Source organism: Curcuma longa, chromosome 3 (assembly GCF_044706935.1).
Source record: "Curcuma longa cultivar G26 ecotype Majalengka, Jawa Barat chromosome 3, ITB_CL_G26_1.1, whole genome shotgun sequence".
NCBI classification, from domain to species: domain Eukaryota; kingdom Viridiplantae; phylum Streptophyta; class Magnoliopsida; order Zingiberales; family Zingiberaceae; genus Curcuma; species Curcuma longa.
In genome coordinates this window covers 3,128,338-3,147,960 of record NC_133863.1, presented here as the reverse complement: position 1 = coordinate 3,147,960, position 19,623 = coordinate 3,128,338, and the positions used below count along the sequence as shown (strand labels likewise).

At 42.2% G+C, this 19,623-nt stretch overlaps 5 protein-coding genes across 5 annotated transcripts; 2 read left to right on the top strand and 3 right to left on the bottom strand.

Annotated features, from left to right (window-relative positions):
* Nucleotides 1-4,132: 4,132 nt before the first annotated feature.
* On the bottom strand, nucleotides 4,133-6,802 carry LOC141824102 (GDSL esterase/lipase At1g28600-like). The gene is made up of 5 exons (XM_074711336.1): nucleotides 6,505-6,802; nucleotides 6,205-6,420; nucleotides 5,977-6,125; nucleotides 5,616-5,892; nucleotides 4,133-4,559 (listed from the first exon to the last, which is right to left on the bottom strand). Exons 1-5 carry the CDS (start codon nucleotides 6,719-6,721, stop codon nucleotides 4,330-4,332), a joined length of 1,089 nt encoding a protein of 362 aa, XP_074567437.1. The 5' UTR covers nucleotides 6,722-6,802; the 3' UTR covers nucleotides 4,133-4,329.
* Nucleotides 6,803-8,195: 1,393 nt separating this feature from the next.
* LOC141824091 (GDSL esterase/lipase At5g45920) lies at nucleotides 8,196-11,010 on the top strand. Its single transcript, XM_074711327.1, has 5 exons — nucleotides 8,196-8,348; nucleotides 8,478-8,705; nucleotides 8,900-8,967; nucleotides 10,291-10,449; nucleotides 10,574-11,010. Exons 1-5 carry the CDS (start codon nucleotides 8,250-8,252, stop codon nucleotides 10,731-10,733), a joined length of 714 nt encoding a protein of 237 aa, XP_074567428.1. The 5' UTR covers nucleotides 8,196-8,249; the 3' UTR covers nucleotides 10,734-11,010.
* Nucleotides 11,011-11,484: 474 nt separating this feature from the next.
* Nucleotides 11,485-12,734, bottom strand: LOC141823983 (nudix hydrolase 15, mitochondrial-like). Its single transcript, XM_074711198.1, has 4 exons — nucleotides 12,360-12,734; nucleotides 12,116-12,258; nucleotides 11,917-12,036; nucleotides 11,485-11,832 (listed from the first exon to the last, which is right to left on the bottom strand). The coding sequence occupies exons 1-4, from the start codon at nucleotides 12,724-12,726 to the stop codon at nucleotides 11,647-11,649; spliced, it is 816 nt and encodes a 271-aa protein (XP_074567299.1). The 5' UTR covers nucleotides 12,727-12,734; the 3' UTR covers nucleotides 11,485-11,646.
* Nucleotides 12,735-13,040: 306 nt separating this feature from the next.
* LOC141825748 (PLASMODESMATA CALLOSE-BINDING PROTEIN 5-like) lies at nucleotides 13,041-14,158 on the bottom strand. Its single transcript, XM_074713136.1, has 3 exons — nucleotides 13,769-14,158; nucleotides 13,641-13,668; nucleotides 13,041-13,435 (listed from the first exon to the last, which is right to left on the bottom strand). Exons 1-3 carry the CDS (start codon nucleotides 14,127-14,129, stop codon nucleotides 13,258-13,260), a joined length of 567 nt encoding a protein of 188 aa, XP_074569237.1. The 5' UTR covers nucleotides 14,130-14,158; the 3' UTR covers nucleotides 13,041-13,257.
* A 2,643-nt stretch (nucleotides 14,159-16,801) lies between these two features.
* Nucleotides 16,802-18,898, top strand: LOC141823982 (cationic amino acid transporter 5). Its single transcript, XM_074711197.1, has one exon. The coding sequence runs from the start codon at nucleotides 16,918-16,920 to the stop codon at nucleotides 18,688-18,690; it is 1,773 nt and encodes a 590-aa protein (XP_074567298.1). The 5' UTR covers nucleotides 16,802-16,917; the 3' UTR covers nucleotides 18,691-18,898.
* Nucleotides 18,899-19,623: the final 725 nt, after the last annotated feature.

Here is a 19,623-nt window from a genome sequence, read left to right as displayed (position 1 = left end):
AATTTCAATTTGATAAAAGCTCATATGTGTTTGTTCATCGTGCTAAATAAATAAATTTAAATACACGAGGGCAGCAAGGGAGAAGCAGTAGACCTGCTGCCTTTTTTGTGAAAGACGTGTCTAGATTAGGAGGTTCGACACTTGTTCTACTGATAATATTTAGTGATATTGATCTTTCAAAAAGGCTAGAACATCTTCTACCTAAAAAAAGGCCAAAGAATCAGATAATTTAACAAAATCAATAGGACACGAGTTAGTGAAGTCAATGTTCTTGCATACAATTAATATAAGATATTTTTTAATATATTAGAAGGAATTTGAACGGGTCAAATTTGAACATCTTAATTATAAATAAAAAAACTCAAATTAAAAATGAAACTATTGGTACAATAAAGCAATCATTAATGGATGAAAGGTTGGTTCCCAAAGCTGGGGACATGCTAAACAGTTTTTCCACCGTGGCGGTGCTTGGTGCTGCGAAACTTTAGAGGATTATAGGGAAACTATTCTTAAGATAAATACTCTCAAAAGCATGATTAGATTTGAATTAGATTCCATATCTTTCATTTTTATCTCATTTATTATATCCATCCTTATCACTTTCAAACATTAAATTTTTATATTCATCTATATATTTATTGGAGGATGGATATCCATCTCCATCCTAATGCCCATCAAAGGATTGAATATCTATAATACTAATAATTTTATTTATTTCATTCGACTTTCATCATTCCACAAAAATATATTAGAATTAATATTATATTTAATATATATATATATAATTCAAGTATTTAGTTGATTATGAGTAAATATAATTCAAGTATTCGAGTTGATTAATTATGAGTAAATATCAGAGAATTAAACATCCTCTATACTAAAGGGCAGCCCGGTGCACGAAGCTCCCGCCATGCGGGGTCCGGGGAAAGGATCCATTGTACGCAGTCTTACCTTGCCTTTGGCAAGAGGCAGTTTCCAGGATTTGAACCCGTGACCTCTAGGTCACATGGCAGCAACCTTACCGTTGCGCCAAGGCTCCCCTTCTGAAATTATCAATTTTTTTTTTTATTTTTTATTTGATTCTGAAATTATATGTATATATACAAAAATGATATCATGAGCGATAGATTTGTGCGCGCCCATGAGTGACACTGCCAACCAACCTCTACTACTGCCGGCCTCACCGTGTCGTTCGACTACTGCCTACCGCTGGCTAAAGCGAGATCGACGCGCCGCTCGTTGGCGCTTCGTCCGACATCAGATTCCTATCGAATAGTAGTCGGAATCCGACGTAATTTGGCCAAAAATAGCCAAATCACCCGGCCGGAGATGGTGTGGCCACTGCCGACCATGATCGGGCTAAATTCCGACCGAATCGCAATCAGAGACCGACCGAAGAATAACCGACATGTGATGCCGGCTCGTCCTCAGTCGGATTTCGACCGCGATTCGGTCGGAATCCGGCCTGATCGCGGTCGACAGTGGCATGGTGGGTGATTTGACTGTTTCCGATCAAATTACGCCGGATTCCGACCACTATCTGCTCGGAATCCGACATCGGATGAAGCGCCAATGAGCGGCATGTCGATCACGCCTGAGCCAACAGCTAGCGGTAGTCGAATGGCGTGGCGAGATCGGCGACAATGGCAGTGGGTTAGGATGTCGCTCACGAAAGTGCACGAATATGTCGCTCAGGATATATATATATATATATATATATATATATATATATATATATATATATATATATGTACAGGATTGATATCCTGCGCGACGAAAAATCCCGACTCCCGTGCGCGACATCCGACCCACGCCCAATGCCGCCGCGATTTCATCGCCGTCCGGCCATCTCCGACCGCCGGACCGGACCCGATCGACGCGCCATTGGCCGGCGCGTCGATCGGCGTCGGTCCGGCGGCCGGAGGTGGCCGGACGACGGCGAAATCGGCCGGAAACCGCCACTCTCCCACCCACGCGCACTGCCGCCGCGATTTCATCGTCGTCCGACAATCTCCGGCCGCCGGACCGGACCCGATCGACGCGCCACTGGCCGGCGCATCGATCGGCGTCGGTCTGGCGGCCAGAGATGGCCGGACGGCAGCGAATTTGGCCGGAATCCGAGACACAGTGGCCGCCGGCGATTCCGGCCAAATCGCGATCGGAATCCGGCCAAATTCCGGCCGGAGACCGGCCGAGGAAGGACTACGAGATTGATATTCTACGCATCTTTCTTCGTGTAACCATCCACGATAGAATATTTTGAACGTCCAAATCAGTATATACCGTGTCTTTTTTAATTTTTTTATTTACGGTTAAACTATTTATGTTTTTTTTCCTTTGGGTGGGTTATAGTATTAAGTAAAAAAAAATTTAAAATAAAAAAAATTTAGTTATTTGCGATGTGTCCAATTGTTATCACTCACTAATTATTTAGCATATATATCAAAAATTTTTTTATTTAATTTTTTTTTACTTAATACTATAACCTAACCCTTAAAAGCTAAAGAAAATTTTTTTAAATGGTATAAATGTAAGGCAAAAAATAAATAAATAAATAAATAAAATAATAAAAAATGGCATTTTCTTGTTTCGAGTGTCTGAATGTTTTGTCACAGGCAAGTCACATAAAAGAAAACATGCATAGTAGCAATTCTCTCTCTATATATATAATTTAATTAAGTATTCGAGTCGGTTACGAATAATTTTACTAGACTCCATATCATATCCGAAAATCTCTATACCTCAATTATTTAATTATTTAATCGAATGTAAACAATTCTTTCATATCCTCTTCTATTCGGATCCGATCATATCAAATCCTCTGTCACATGCGAAGAAATTATCATCTCTCTGCATAAATATTTTAGGGTAAAAATTAAAAAAAGTATCTTTAATTTATAAAACTAGATGCCTTTAGTTTTTAAAACTATTAAAGGGTGTGTGTTTTAATTTTTTTAATCAAAAAGTACTCTAAATTTAATTTCTAATTATTATTGTTGTAAAAAAAATTACTTGACTAATTTGATTCATTGAATTTCGTATTCATAAAAAATAATTTATATTTTTATAAAATATTGTTCATAACAATAGAAAAATAACTACAACTATAAAAGACAAAGAAATTTAATTTAAATTTATGAAAAATTTAATTTTAAAATATTTATTAATTGTATGATTTACAAATAAAATTTCAATTTTACAAAAAAGCAAATAATCGTGCTAGTAAAGATATAAATTGAAATTTAAATTTATATGAAATAATTTTTGAAAATTTATTTCCAATGATATCGTATTTCATCCAGTAACATGAAACTAATTTCCAACGATATCATATTTTAAATAATAAAAAACAATCTACTTTTCACATAGAAGCTATATTCTTTATATTTTTTAAAAAAGATACTACGGATAAATAAATTATCTTTTAGCAAATAAACGGATCTCAGTAGCCAAATTAAATATGTGTCTGCAGTAAGTGAATGGATCCACGAAGAGATGTTTAGAGATACAAATTAGGCTGAGGATTATATTAAATATCAAATCATAATTAGTATTCTCTGGAGAGTTTATCTATCTGTTTCTTTTTTATGTTAAATTTAATTTCTTTTATTTATTTATTTATTGTGAGTAGATGATGAATATCCTGCCTAACTAACCTAATATTTATAGTGGGTGAAAGCTATCAACTTGAAAATGACAACAATACTGAAAGCAGCTCACATCTTCATTTTGCATATATAATAACTAATAATCAGCTCTACTGACCTTCGTCCAAATTCTGGACTTCAACTGTGGCTCATGTGACGACCAAGTAGTGGAAACTTGCCTCGACGTTGCTAAAAGACGCAGGTAGGTAGGTGGAAAGCTTGGTGGGAAGTGGAGCTTCAGCTGGTTGGATCTATCAAAGGATCTCCGAAAGAAGAAGCTTATGCTGTTCAAAAGTCAATACAGTATGTAGTTCAGTTTTTAATTCTCAGCTTGTTGATATGCGATCCACGTTAAGTCAGCAGCTGGAGATTCTCAACCTCCGAACACGCCGAATATCATTTATAGCTCAACTAAACTATTTGGAACTAATTGGCAGGTTGGAGCTGTAGCTAGCTTATGTTTGTTCAGCTACTCAGAGAGAACATTGAAGCAATAATGGAATTCCAATTTACTTTCTTATCATCAACAATAACTGTCACAAGCATCTGTGGTCATCAATCGTACAACTTTGAGCTTTTTAACACAGTAAATAATCAATTAAGCTGAATAAATTTTCTCATGAAGCTTGAACCAGTAATCTCTTGGTGCTTGTGTTCATTTGATATAGATTTGCCTATTGGTTTAGCTGGAGGAGCTCAAAATTGGAGGGTTGACGTAGGGGCCATAGAGCCAACCCTGGGCGATGATCCGGTGGGCGGCCTCAGTCATGTGGATGCCATCCCAGCTCACATGAGCCGATATGTCGGCGCACACAGACGAACCATTTTGATCGCACTTGGCGTGCAGATTGAAGTTGTACTTACCCATCCCGGGAGCTCCGCAGCACGTCCTCAGGGCTCCAGCTTTAAAACCTGTGGAGTTCAAAGTGTTTGGAGGCAAAGTTGATTCTCAGAGCAAAAGAAAAGGAAAAAAATACAAGTGCTGCTGATTAGTAAAAGATGTAAATTCTACCTATGGCTTTTGTAATAATAGAATACTTTTTCACTCGAGGAATCATATGCCTGCTATAAAAGCAGTGCCCACCTACACAATATGGCATCCATTTCCCAATGAAAAGAACAGTCATTCAGACAGTAATAAAGCCTGGTGGACCTCCTCCGTATCCTACATTAAACCGTGTTCTTTATATCTATAGTAGCAAAAGAACCAGATCTAGATACTGAAAGCTAACCGAGGCTCAATAATGCCACCACTACTGCCTCTATTATTAATTAATTCCAACTTGCTAGTAAAGGAAAATTCCACGTTAGCCCTCCACACATGGAACATGTTCGTCGAAATTATTTCGTAATACCATAAGCAATCTGTTCATGCAATAATAAAAAAAAGGGCAGCGATCATTTCATGATCCTCCAACATGCAGCAGATCAAACACGTTGTTTGTCATCTCACGAATTGCTGAGCAACTTAGACCGGAATGGGCTGGACGGAGCTGGCGAGAAAAGACAAAGGTAGCTGCTATGTGGGTGATTGTTAAAGGGAGGCACGTTGTTGTTAATTAGAGGGACTGTCACATGCGAACGCATGAACTTTCCCAATTCCGCCATCAAATTGCAAACCTTCAGTTTGCCTCCGTCAGAGCCGTCAGTCTTTCTCCAAGTAAACTCATTCGGTTTGTGGTGAAATAGCAACTGCGCGGGTTCCATCAACAAAGTGGGCGACATTGGAACGTGGCTATGGCAAAACACCAAACTGGAATGGTTTATACGCCGTCAATTTCTTTGTTTTCTCTCTCATGAAGGCTGGCACACGATCGAGCATTTTACAGGCACCAGACGGGACGTGGCATGGCGCAAATAATCGATATCATGATCAAACGGAATGATAATTATGCAATCAGCTAAGTGTCATGGCGAGATGATTTCTCCATGGTACTTGCTGGAGGAGAGATGGACCAGGGTACTCACCGTATTTGACAGGATCCATCGCGAAGTCGAAGGCCTGGGCGTAGTAGTCGGCGTATCGAATCGAGACGGACGGGTACTTCTTCCGGAGCCGGTCGAGATGCCGCCGGAGCACTGCGTTGTGGTACCAGGACAGAGCGTTGAACTTCCGCAGGCAGCCGGTCCTGTGGCCATAGTCCGTCGGGTCTTTGGCATGGTAGAGAGTGAGGTAGAGAGGGAAGCAACCCACCGGTAGCACAGAAGGAACGATGATATCGACTGCGCCGAGGCCGATCAATCTCTGAAGGAGTCAGTTATCATAATCAATTCCACCACAGGGAGCTTTAGATCCATCAATTCCAGCTAAAACTTAAATTTTTTTTACCTCGATGCCCTCTGCGACAGCTTGGGTGACATGGGGCGTGAAGGTACTCACTTTAGTTATCGGCCACCCGCCGAAGATCCCGGTGTTGTAGTCGTTCCCCCCGAACTCGCCGACGACCAGAAGAGATTTGCTCACGAAATCCTTGCAATCTGCAGAGTATAGCAGGAATCAGAACAGAGAGTCCGAAGCTGAGCAATTGGGGACGAGGACATGGAACCAAATCGCGACCTTGAGGCGAGCCGCAGATGGAAGGAAGCAACTTCTCGAACCGATCCACCTGCTCGTGAACCGAAGCATTCACCCAAAGCCCCTTGCTGAGGCCGCGCTGGTGGTAGAAGTCGAAGGGAAGGGCCGGGGCGGCGATAAAAGCGAAGTTTGCGCCCTTGTTGAAACTTGCGTTCTTGGCAGTATTGGGCGGTAGGTGCGGCAGCCCGATTCCCTCAGCTTCAGAACCGAATCAACGGCAGCAGCTTATCAGCACGCAAATTGAAAGAGAAGAGAGTAAAAGGCAGGGCTTTTAGTTTTTACCAATGAAATCGATGACGAGGCGGCCGTCGGAGCAGCGGCCGGTGTGGTGGCCGAAGTAGGTCATGCCATAGGGAAGGCCAGCGATGACGACGTTGCCGGTGTCGGAGAGGGAGTCTCCGAAGTTGAACAGGGCATTGTAGCGCTGGGAGGATGCGAGGTGGGAGAAGCAGACGAGGAAAAGGAGGAAGAAGGGGAGCTTCATCGCTGCGTTGACCATTCTCTTCCTCTTCCTCCTCCTCTCTTTCTCTATCTCTCTCGTTTGCGAGAGCTGGAGCTCGTCCTTTATATTTTTGGCCGCATTTCTTTTGTCCGCAGTGATTCTTTAATTTCTCCTCCATTAATGTCTACCGACTCCGCCCCTACGAGCTCGTGAAGTCTCGATGCTGACGTCATGCTTGATGGGTTAGTTTCGCCTAACCGCCACGACTCGGTTCGCTCGCAAATTAAACTACTTGGCTTGCCTGACAATTGAGACCCGGTCGCTTCACGTGATACAGACCGCCATTTTCCCGGGTCAAAATCAATCTTAGATAGATATTTTAAAAGAGAAAAATCAGCTCACACTATCTTAATTCTTTAAAAACTAAAAGGAGTTGAAAATCATAAAAACTGAAAATCTATTTGATTCTTGTAAAGGAGAGTTAGGGCCAATTTACGTTCTTCTCGGAAGGAAATAAATACATGCGAGAAATAGTTTATCTGCTGGCTTACAAACGCATTCATAAAGTGGAACAAGTTAAATAATTAATTGATTGCTTGTTCAATTCTCCAACTAAAGGAGTTAAATTATTTCATATCGTCCAATAGCAATCAAGTAAATTGTTGATCTGGGACTCGAAAGCAATGCCAGCACAAAGGACGGAGGGACCAATAACCAGAGCCGCCATTAATGGTTGTTCAGATGACAATTTTAAGAGGAATAGGTGATGCGACGCGACAGGCAATATGAATCATATGATGGGCTTGGATTAATTCTCGAAGTCTTCAGTGTTAGACCTATTTTAAAGAAATATTTAAGAATAGTTTGAGATATTATTATCGAGTAAAGAATGAGTAGTGGTATTAAAAATTTGTCTGTCACATTTGTTTGTGTTACAGAAAGGATCATGAAGCTGTAAAGAAATTTTGCAGACAAGATACTATTAGCTCGATTATAGTATTGCAGAACTGACCAACATGAATGTTAATTGTGCACTTCAGATCGTCAACTTTCGGGCCAGTTGTACTTGAACATTTTATAAAATGAAAGCTATGCATCTTCAACATTCTTGAAAACTTTCAACCGCAAAAAACACAAAAAAAAATAAAAGCACACTTGGAAACTAATGGAATTCTTTTACCATCTCTCTGAAAATCACAAGTTAAACACAAATATTAGAAAATTATCACGTAACTGTTAAGAATCTAGTATTGCACATTGTTGCACGTTGTATCTGGACAAGAAGAGAATAAAATAATGAGTGAGAAGACGTTAAGGACTTCTCTTGTTTATGACTCGATTTGGACCATCCGGGAAAAAAACAAGGAACCTGCTGTTGCACATTGTGACTGATCACACCACGATACACGTTACGTACCAGTTTGATTTTCTCTGATGTTGATTCAATCGGAACTGGTTTTTAGGGTCGTTAAGTAAATTCAAACAAGATGTCACATTTCAATTTGAGAAATTTTTTGTATTAAGGAGCGCCGGGTTCCCTCTGTCGTCTCTCGAGCAGATCCAGAACTGCCAGCGTAGGTGCGAAATGCGTCCGAAGATAGTGCTGTTCGGGGATTCCATAACTGAGGAGTCCTTCGGCGAGGGTGGCTGGGGAGCCTCCCTTGCCCACCTCTTCGCCCGTTGGGTGAGCAAAGCAGGCATCGTGTTTCGATCTTTTTTTCCTTCAATCGTTTCTCTCATCGCTCATGATTTGATCTTTTTGCCTACTTTGTCCGATTGATGGTTCGATTGGTGTCTTCCGATGATGAATTAGGCGGACGTGGTGCTGCGAGGGTACAGCGGCTACAACACGCGATGGGCGCTCAAGACGGTGGAGCGGGCAATGGAAGGGGTGTGCCCCGAGGGCTCTGCCCCGCCGGCAGTGGTCACCGTCTTCTTTGGAGCCAATGACGCCTCGCTTCCTGACCGACGCAGCGGCTTCCAACACGTGCCACTTCCGGAGTACCAGAGCAACCTACGGACCCTCTGCGTGTTCCTCAAGGTATCACATATGCTCGGTGTTTCTGATTCGCTCCATGGATAAAACGAAAAGGAGTTCTTTTTTATCTGAAAATTTCAAATAAAAAGAATAAAGTTAGAAAACTATTATCTTTTTCGATGGTTTGGAAGCCGATCTCTTTAAAGAAAATATCCATGCTAAACCTTCTCATGTTGTTTGGTCCATTTTTCAAACAGGAGAGATGGTCGGGAACTGGAATAATTCTCATCACACCACCCCCAATTGATGAAGAGGGGCGTATCCAGTAAGTAACTTGCATTTCTCAGAGTATTTGTCAAAATTATCTTAGTGGATATTTTAGCCGTTATAGTTAACTTTATGGGCTAGCTTGGTAGCGGTTCTTTGCTAAATTTTTCATGATAGATAGAATTAAGAAAGTAAATGCACAGATTTAGTAGTGAATATAATCAGGAAGTTGGAAGTGAGGTATTTCGATTTGAAAATTATTCAAAGAACAAGAAATTTCCATTTGTTTGAAGCTGATATTTCGAAGCAACAAAGACTAACTCTACCTAAACATATAAAGACCCTTCCCAAAATTCCTTGATCACGTAACCCACTTTTATTTAAAATAAATTCAACATGCCTGATTGCACAAACCATGTAGAAGAAAATTACACTGAAAATTATCTACTGAGAGTGGTTCATTATTGTAATTTTTTAAAACTATCGTCGTTTTGATTAAGTCTTGGTCCTTTGTGAAATATATCTATCTATCTATATATATATATATAATAAATTAAAAGATCTGTTAAAAAAAATCAAGAGTAATCCACTGGCTCAAATTTGTGGGTGGTCCATTCCGGTTGTCATCATTACATGGTATTATAATTAGCTTCTCACTTTGTGTTGTTAGTCCATTCCGAAGAAGATATTACAAGGCATGTTACAGGAGGTAAAAGGGATGGGATTTAGGAGCTCCACTCATTTAGCTCCACATTACAGAATCCAACACCAATGCATGTTAAGTGAACTATGATTTTATTAACAGATAAGACTCTTTAAAATCTCTCAATTCAATCTACACTTATATTTTGACTCTGTGAATTTAAGCATTAGAGGAGCTTCCGACTAGGGCATCCTTTCATCTTAAACTTCTCCTTGCAAGATCCACAAAGGAAGACCTCATCAAACAACCCTTCCTAACAATCTGAAGGAAGCTCTCACTAGCCACTCCTTTCTACTTGATTTTGAGGAGCAATTTTCCCCAAGCCATTATTGATGTTTTTAACCTGTTTTAAGCAAAAGATAATAAATTTTAGAAGCTAAATTGATAAGGCATGTTTGCATAAGTTCCATGATATGACGTCTATACAGTATAAAATATTAGATAAAGTACAAGAATAGAACTTCATTATTAGTAATCTTCAATTGAAATCTTTCTTGAGTGATTTTCTCTGGAAGCTCAAAGGAAAAGTAAAAATAAGAAAGATTTTAACTTCATTTTCACATACATCTGGTTTGTACTTTCATGTAAAGACTAGGACTGTGGTTTCTTGCAAGTCAATAGAGGATTTTTGATATGAAGGCAGAACAGTGATGCTAAACTTAACAAATCATTGGTCAGGAACAATGGAGACGGTTCTGGGCTTCCTGAGAGAACCAATGAGTCTGCTGGAGCTTATGCAAAGGTGTGTAAAGCTGTCGCTGAAGAGTTAGGCCTCCCCGTCATAGATATCTGGTCAATTATGCAGGGATGTCCAAACTGGGAGAAGTCTTGCTTAAGGTAACATTAGTTTTGAAACATAAAACTCACTTGAGGCGTATACCACCTCTGACATGGCCTATAGTTCCTCTATTTTCACAATGCTTCCGGTTAGAAAACTCATTTTAAATTTCTTTAATTTTAGTGATGGCTTGCATTTTACTCCTTACGGCAACAAAGTATTGTATGAGGAGGTTGTCAAGAAGCTTAGAGATGGAGGGCTGAGCATCGGGACCCTCCCTGCTGATCTACCACTCTTTTCTAGCATTGACCCGAACGATCCTTTGAAGTCATTTTCTAACTGAGAAACGCAGGGATCTGCCCAAGATTGAGTTATGACAAGCACTGTGGCTCAAATAGTTGGAACAGTTGTTGCTGTGGCCAAGTTGGTTGGTCATGAAAAGTTCTGGTAATCGCTAAAGATATTATCTTTTGATTGTACTGGGTGTGTATTTGCCTTTAGAATTAAGAATTTGTGAGTGAAGACTTGGTCAAGAAACTAGTTTGGTCACACAGGAGATTGTTCTTTGTTGACTGGATGTGTGTTTGTGATATCATAATCTTTAGCTGGATTTATGTCAATTCTTTTTTTTTTTTCTAAAAAATAGAACTTTAGGACCTTCATAGATGGTCTTGTTAAATGGATTCTGCATTCGGACATTTAATTTGATGATATAGTCACTAAATTTGAAATACTTCCATTTAGAATCCTCAGATACATCATATCTACTTGTTGAGCTGGTTGCCACGGTAAGCTTGTTCATTGTCTTAACGATGTGAAAAAAATCAAGGCTATATATTCTGTATTTTATGTATGTAAAAAAAATTCACTTGGATAAAAAAAGTTACACACTATAATTCTTAATGTGTTAGGTTAACATAATCTCCTTTTGGCTTCATCCCTATAGGTGAGTTCTTTAACAACTCTAAGAATTTAATCATTCAACTTTCATGTATGATTGCTCTATAGTGTTTTCTCTCAGAGTTTTATACTTATTAACTTTATCGTTGAAAATGTTTTTTTTTTCAAATTGAGAAAGGAGGCATTTGCAAGCGAATTCCAGCATCCTTTCCATGCCTCGATTCAAATCTTCAAAACTATTCAATAAAGTACTTGAACAAGAAAAAGGTTTGCTTACAGATTCTTCTTCAAATTATCATCTTCCTGAAAATTGAGTTTCCAGGAACAAAAGGATCTCGATGGAAGCAGCAGGGGATTTACAGCTTCGGCAAATATTCGGAGAAGGCAGGCGGTCTCTTGTACACAATCGATGCGGCTCGAATTAGGATGTGAGCAGTCATTCCCCATATCAGATACGTCTTCTTCCCTGTCCTGTAATCAAAGAAATGGACCAAAGATTTGCCCCCTTGCCATTCCCATTCCTCCGATCTATGGTTCTCCTCCTGCAATTACCATGGCTTGGAACGCTCAACAATGGTTCGACTCAATTTCAATTCTGATCGATGCCTATGAAATAAGAGCAGTACCTTCAAGAACATCTCTAGTGGCGCATCGAACATTTCATCCACCTCGGAGGCGTTTAATAGAGGTACGAATGATTGCTTATCAGGTAAGATTCCGATTATAGGGGCAACTCGCAGGAGATGCTGGAAATGTCGGTCGCAAATTAAGGGATTTGGGGGGAGGGGCGTTGATTCGATTCAGATCGATGTTGATTGCTTGTACCTTAGACAAGAAGGGTTTAAGATTTGTGACGACGGTGACGAGGGAGGGATCCAGACCGATCTCTTCTTTGGCCTCCCTCAACGCCGTCTCCCGGTCGTCGGCGTCAAACTCCTCTGCCTTCCCTCCTGGAAGCGACACCTCTCCTGAAACGAAAGCCAAAATTGGCCCCAAAAATCACATCTTTTTCGACAAAAGATCGAAAATTGACCGATCCAAATTGAAGGATTGCGGAGACTAAAGAGACCGGAGTGGGTGGAGAGGTTGGAGGAGCGCTTGGTGAGGATGACGCGCAGTTCGCCGCAGTCTCCCTCGAAGATGCAAACGAGGACGGCAGCCCGCACGGAGGCGGGAGTAGGCCGCCGGATATCGTCAGAAGCGGAGGAATCCGGGAGGACGGTGGTGGAGGAGACTTTCTCGCGGTCGTCGAGCACGGGTTCGTCAGGATCGGAGGGGCGGTAGTGGCGGAGCTGCTGAGCGAGTATCTGGAGGCGACGGCCACGTCGATCGTACATGGCGAGTTTGGGAAGGGAGCTTTGTCTTGGGGATGGTGGAGGAGAAGCAGACATGGCCGAGTACCAAGCCTTCCTCACAGCTGTTCTAAGACGCCTCATCCCATAGGTCGATGGTGATGGAGCTTAGCGTGCCCAATTAGAACTTGGCGATAACAATATAATTTTTAAAAATAATTAATATAAAATTATTATGGTGTAAATTATATTCAGAAGTACACAAATATTATTTTTAGTGTTAATTGCTAACCAATGAACTTTACCATTATATATTTTAATAATATATCATGAAAATTTAAAACTAATAAATCTATTATATGACATCGGCAACAATTCTAATTAGAAGAAGCTAATAAATCTTGGACACGACGTCGATGCAAGAACGACGGCATTAATACTCGGTAGAGATCTCGATGAGTGACAAAAGGATGGCTAATCAACAATAAGGAACACATTATTTCCTGTGTTGGCCCCAAAGTTTCCATCTTCGAATCTAAATGATCTTAACCAACATTGATACAGAGACTCATCTATCAATCTAGTGCAGGCCCGAATGGAATGGACCAGAGCCTATTATATGCTCACGGCTAAACTATTGATGGAATTATTGTGAGCCTACATCTGCTTCCACAATCAAGGTGATGGAAAATTGCTACTAGTTGTAGCTGAAACCAACATCCCCACCAGCGAGCATGTCGACCACAAGCTCAATGTCTTCAGCAGCAGACGAGGAGCTCCGCTCATGTCATACGCCGCCGGCCCCAGGGTTGATGACGCCGACCCGGAGAAGCTTCCATTTGTTGAAGATGAGCTGAAAGAAATCGCAAATTTATGGTGTTTTAAATTTTGTAAAGGACAAATTTAGTTTGTATTATGTGCACACAAAGTGTTCGTTGAAACTTGTGTGCGGGAGCAGTGAGATCAGGATCAGTGTTGTCAAATCCCAAGCTCACAACTTTCCCTTTTCTCTCATTGCCAATAAAAGTATTGCAAATCTGAAGCAGACAAGTGCTAACCTTGATGGGAAGACGCAGCTACCATGGCCTGTCGTCGAGATCAACAAAAGAACAAGAATCGACTATTAGATCTGACAATTTGAACAAGCAGGCGGATCCAGGCGGGGAATAGTTAAAAAGAAGCGCACTGGGATCAAGGGAGGTGAGGGCAGCGGTGCCAGAGAAGTTGCAAGCGGAGGCAGAGAGCCCGTTGCGGAGGTAGTAGTCGTTGAAGGAGTAGGAGGCGTGCGACTGGATGTCGTCGGGGTCGAAGCAGGCGCCGCCCTGCTGGATCGGGCGGCAATCGGCCCGGCCGGGGCCGCAAGCCCAGTCGATCGCCGACTGCAGCGCCGCATCCTCCGCGTTGTTCTTCGCCACGCACCACAGCTCGCCTCCCGTCGCCACTACGGCCTTCGCCACGGCCGCCTGCTGCAGAGCACCGCATCGCCTACACCAAAGCAGCAGCAGATTAAGAAGAAGAAGCGGGAAGGAGGACGATGCGTTCCCCATTGATTGCGATGCGAGACGATAGTTGAAAGGGAGAGTGAGCAACAAATTGAGGGATTGGAGCAAACAAAAGGGGGTGTATGTGCCAACGCGTGAGAGAGGAGAGATCTCGAAGAGAGTGCTATCTGACCGTTGCAATGTAGCCGAAGCGACAAGTGAAAAAGGACAGTGGAAGACGATAGACACCGAATATACAACGGCCGACTCTTCGCGTACATCTCATCGTAAGCCCGTCCAGAATCGTTAGAAATTGAATCAAGTGGTTCGAAAAAATTAAGAGTATGTTAAAATATTTGATTAACAATAAAATATCCTTTAAAATTCTTTTTTCAGTATTAAAATATTTTAATTAGCAAATAAATAGTTTAGATGATGCTTTAAAAAGCTAAAATAGATATTTTGATCTTCTTGCACAGAAAATATTTTTACAATAAAATAAAAACCTTGGGGGAATGTTTTTTATGTTAATTTAACTTTTGAATACTAAGGTATTTTGAAAATTACACACTTTTTACTAATAAATTTTTTTACTCGATGTAAAAGTTATAAATTAAATAAAAATATCTATTTGAAATTAAATAATGCACGCATGCAGTTCTAGATGCCACTAGCTTGAGAGCAGCTAACATCTCTAATTCCTACCACTGACTTGTTATGCTCATGGACAATATCCCTTGCGACAAGAATTCGCCTATCAAACTTTAGTACTACATTTATATTGTATATAAAGAACACTTTTTTGCCATCACAGGATCGATCTTACGACTATTTGTGAAGAAGTAAATCTATAAGTTACAGTTGATCATGACAGAAGGGGACATTGAAAATTTTGCCTACCAAAGAAAATTAGTACTACATTTATATTGTACATAAATACCACTTTTTTTATCATCACAGGCTGACACAGAAGTTTCCTATAAGAGTATTACTATCAATAGGTCTGAGTCAATTCTTAATAGTTACGGAATGTTATATTGGTTGCCTCATCCTTTGTAGGTACTATTGTTGTTGAGCGAAGCTCTTCCTAATTTACTCTTTTTCAGAAAGTGTAGGGTCACTAAGGTGACGATTTCACCTTTTACTACTAATAAAGAACACTTTTCCAAAACACTCATAAAAACATTCTTGCGTGAAGAAAAGGCTTGAGTTACCCTCACTTAAGTTCATTGTCTTGCAAAAGTACTAGTTTTTTGTTGTGCGATCATCCTAACACTTAGTTTTTCTTCTCATTCATAGCCCTAAGTGAGTGAAAATCAACTCTAATAGCTTGTTGACTCTTTTACTTGACTTGGTTCTTATTATTTTGTTGGACAATTTATTTTGCTTTCTGATTTTCACATGCTGTAGAGTAAAGCTTTGTTACTTATAAAGTGGGTATATATTCATAATCCAGATACTTATGTTAATTGCCTTATTCAGAGGTGAACTTAAGGTTCATTATAACATTGGACGCCTTTATTGTGGATATTGATGTTTATAGAAGATGACTTTATTGCAGTTTGAACCTTTGGTATGTTCAATCACACTCATTGATTGATTGATGTTTAATTAGAACGAGAGAATGCAATAATTCATCTACAGTTGTCTCAACGCCACGAGAGCGAGCAAGGTGTTTTAGATTTTAATGGATCGAGACTAGATTTTTTTTAGAGAATGTCGAGCACACTTTCTCTACTTGTCGAAAATGTTGACTTTTCAATTTGACTGTTTATGATCCCAGGTAACTTATTTTGAATTTTCTATGATGCCATCATGCCTAGCTTTGTTTTTGAAAATGTGGCACACTTTCAGATTTCGTAGATGTGGCTGTGGGTGTCGTCTTATCTGTGGTATCGTTGGGGATCTACTTTTGATGTGACAATAACTCAGAAGGTATTCGGCTGCACCGTGCCAGAGCCATGCCTAACATGCGTGGTGGCGTTCGTGCAAGGCCTGACTTGTGAGTGGGATTGTGAATTGCCTGGCGCCGTCTCTTTCTCCTATTGCTGGACCCGACCCGTTTTCGACCTGTCACTTTGAATTTTCAACGCCAATTGGCAGTGGGAAGGCTGAAACGACTTCCCAAGTTGGTTGGGGAGACTCTTCCGAAAAGACCGACTCCATCTGTACGAAAAGCAATGATTGGACCGGCAGAAAGCAGTATCGCATGTGCAGTTCCTTCAATTCAAATCCCAGTTTTACCTGCCCAACCTGTTCAACAGGCACTTCAGCACAGTAAGTTTCCGAATCGATTAACCGGTTTCTCAATTTGTTGTACCGGCGAAGGCTTTAGAAAACTTTGCTGAGGTTTCATGTTTTAATGCCGATGCTGATAACTTTCATCACGCAACTATAAGGTCATTAAAGACAAAATGAGAAAATGATCAGCCACGAGAAAGAAGACTTTAATGAGCGTGTTTCTATGAAATAAATTCCTGACTTTATGTGCCAACAAAAGCAATGTCCAAAATGAAGACGACTTGGAAGCTTGCTCAAGATTCTGGAAAGCATATTATTACTGCACCAGCCGTCATGCTGATGTTAGAAATTCCAAGATTATTCTTAGGCTGTCCTTGTCATCCGACGACTTGGAAGTAATATTTTCCACACTTTCATCTATACAAGTCCTCACGATCGTTATCTGCTACCTGATCCAGCGCCTTGAAAGTAATATTTTCCACAGTTTGATCCTCACGATCGTTATCTACGACCTGATCCAGCATTCCTGGTCGATTTATATCATCCAGGAGTGTGTTCAGATCTTACCCAAAGGAAAAAAAAAACTGTGTTCGAATTCTTGGCTGAGAGCTCGATGGAAGGACAAGGAGCAGTTAATGGCGAGAGCCAGTCGAGGAGGAGCTACTGGCGATGGAGCAAAGAGGATTTCTTCCCCGAGGAATCCTTCAAGTCCTGGCCGATCTACTGCTCCGCCCTGTCGCAGACGCACCTCCGTTTCAGGGACCGGCTACTCAGCCGCTCCGACGAAGACAACGAGCTTGGCGAGGTCCGGAAGCAGAGCGAGCACGACATGAAGCGCTGCCTCAACTGGTGGGACCTCACCTGGTTCGGCTTCGGCTCCGTTATCGGTGCCGGTATCTTCGTCCTCACTGGCCAAGAGACCCACAGACACGCCGGCCCCGCCATCATCCTTTCTTACGTCGCTTCTGGCGTCTCCGCCATGCTCTCTGTCTTCTGCTACACCGAATTCGCCGTAGAAATTCCCGTAGCCGGCGGTTCGTTCGCTTACTTAAGGGTTGAGTTAGGGGACTTCGCCGCGTTCATCGCCGCGGCGAACTTGATCCTGGAGTCCATCATCGGCAGTGCCTCCGTCGCCAGGGCTTGGACCTCCTACTTGACCACGCTACTGAACCGCCCCCAGAACTCCCTGCGCATCCAAACCAATCTTGCACATAACTTCAATTACCTCGACCCGATCGCGGTGATCGTCCTCTTCATCACCGCCACCATCGCCATGACCAGCACCAAGAAGACCTCCTATTTCAATTGGGTTGCGTCGGCATTCCACACTTTGATCATCGCTTTCGTGATCGTCGGCGGATTCATCCACGCTGACCCCGCGAACCTGAAACCCTTCTTCCCATTCGGCTCCCAAGGCGTCTTCCGCGCCGCTGCCATCGTCTACTTCGCCTATGGTGGCTTCGACAACATAGCCACCATGGCTGAGGAGACGCGGAACCCATCGCGGGACATACCTCTTGGCCTGCTTGGCTCGATGACGATCATCACCGTCATCTACTGTCTCATGGCGCTCGCGCTCACTATGATGCAGCCGTACACCAACATCGACGAGCAAGCGGCTTACTCTATTGCGTTTAGGAGTGTGGGGCTCAAGTGGGCGCAGTACGTGGTGGCGTTAGGTGCGCTCAAGGGGATGACCACCGTGCTGCTCGTCGGCGCACTGGGCCAAGCTCGCTACACGACGCACATCGCCCGGAGCCACATCATCCCGCCCCTGTTCGCGCTCGTTCACCCCAAGACCGGAACGCCCATCTATGCCACTCTCCTAATCACCATCTGTGCCGCGTGCATTGCTCTGTTCTCGAGCCTCGACGTCCTGACGAGCCTTCTTTCAGTGAGCACGCTATTCATCTTCATGATGATGGCAACGGCGCTGCTGGTGCGTCGGTACTACCAGCGGGGCGTGACGGAGCAGAGGGACCTCCTGAAGCTGGTGATTTGCCTCTTCGTCATAATCGCTTCGTCGATGGGGACGGCTGCGTACTGGGGACTGAGGCCCCATGGATGGGTTGGGTACACGATTACGGTGCCACTGTGGGTGGCTGGCACGCTGGGAATTCAGGTGTTGGTGCCGCAGTGCCGGAAGCCAAAAGTGTGGGGTGTGCCGCTGGTGCCGTGGCTGCCGTCGTTGTCGATCGCGACCAACTTGTTCCTAATGGGATCGTTGGGAGCGGACGCATTCATAAGGTTTGGACTCTGCTCCTTGCTCATGCTGGTCTACTACTTGTTCTTTGGACTGCATGCTACTTACGACATGGCGCATCGGCGGTACGGGAAGCCAAATCTTGTGGAGGGCAAGCTACAGAAAGCTGAGGAAGGCGCATGAAGTGCTGTCCATGGATCACGGCTGATTTTGAACTAGATTTATCTTGATGATGCGTTTGTATGTCGAAAATAAACGACGTGATATTTGTTGTCAGGGACTAAGTTTGAAGTTTATAGTTCTATAATTCCAGCCTTTCCCGGAATGGCTAAAAGATGGTTTAAAATTTTATATATATATAAAAAATCAGAAATGTATTTGCATCGGGGCTTCTGCAATAAATATTTCTTGCACAAAAAAAATCAGGAAAACAGCAATGAATGGTGTTTGATGGTAACAGAATACTTGTGCTATGATGGTCTGGGTTTTATTAATTTGTATGTGTATCTGTAGATAGAGCTTAGATGAACGGACTGCAGGAAATTTAATCCGCTTGAAGACGCCTGAATTGCTCGACCCTTCATTTCAAACATTTAAGAGGGTTTCTTCATAGAATAAAACAAGGTGCAGTTCTTCACCTTGGTTCCCTTCAGTCTCAAGAAGAGATCTGTTCTTCTTTCTTTCTTCTTTTTTGTTTTATTGTCTTGGAGAACTTTGAGAGATTTGGAATCGGTACTAAATTGGTTGGTGTCGGCTTAGTTTTTCAAGGGACTCATTGAATCACTATTGACCGTTCACTAAAAGACTACATTCCATCTATTTTTCACAACATAATTATATTGTTGCCGAGAAATAGGAGGCCAAACCTTCTTCTATCCAAAAAGAAAGCCTTTCAACGAGTCCTTGGGCTCCCCGCCTCAACGGCTAGTCGGCTACATCAACATTCGTAACGCAGCGCAGTGGACCGCTCGCGCTGACAATTAAACGTGCTCTGCCCGAAGCCGCCAACGGCTATGTCTCTCCCCGCCTTCCTATAAATCACGCTCACCGATTGCTTCTCCTTTTTGTCGCAGACTTGTTAAAAGCATCGTGCTCCACCTGACGCTCTATCAATCT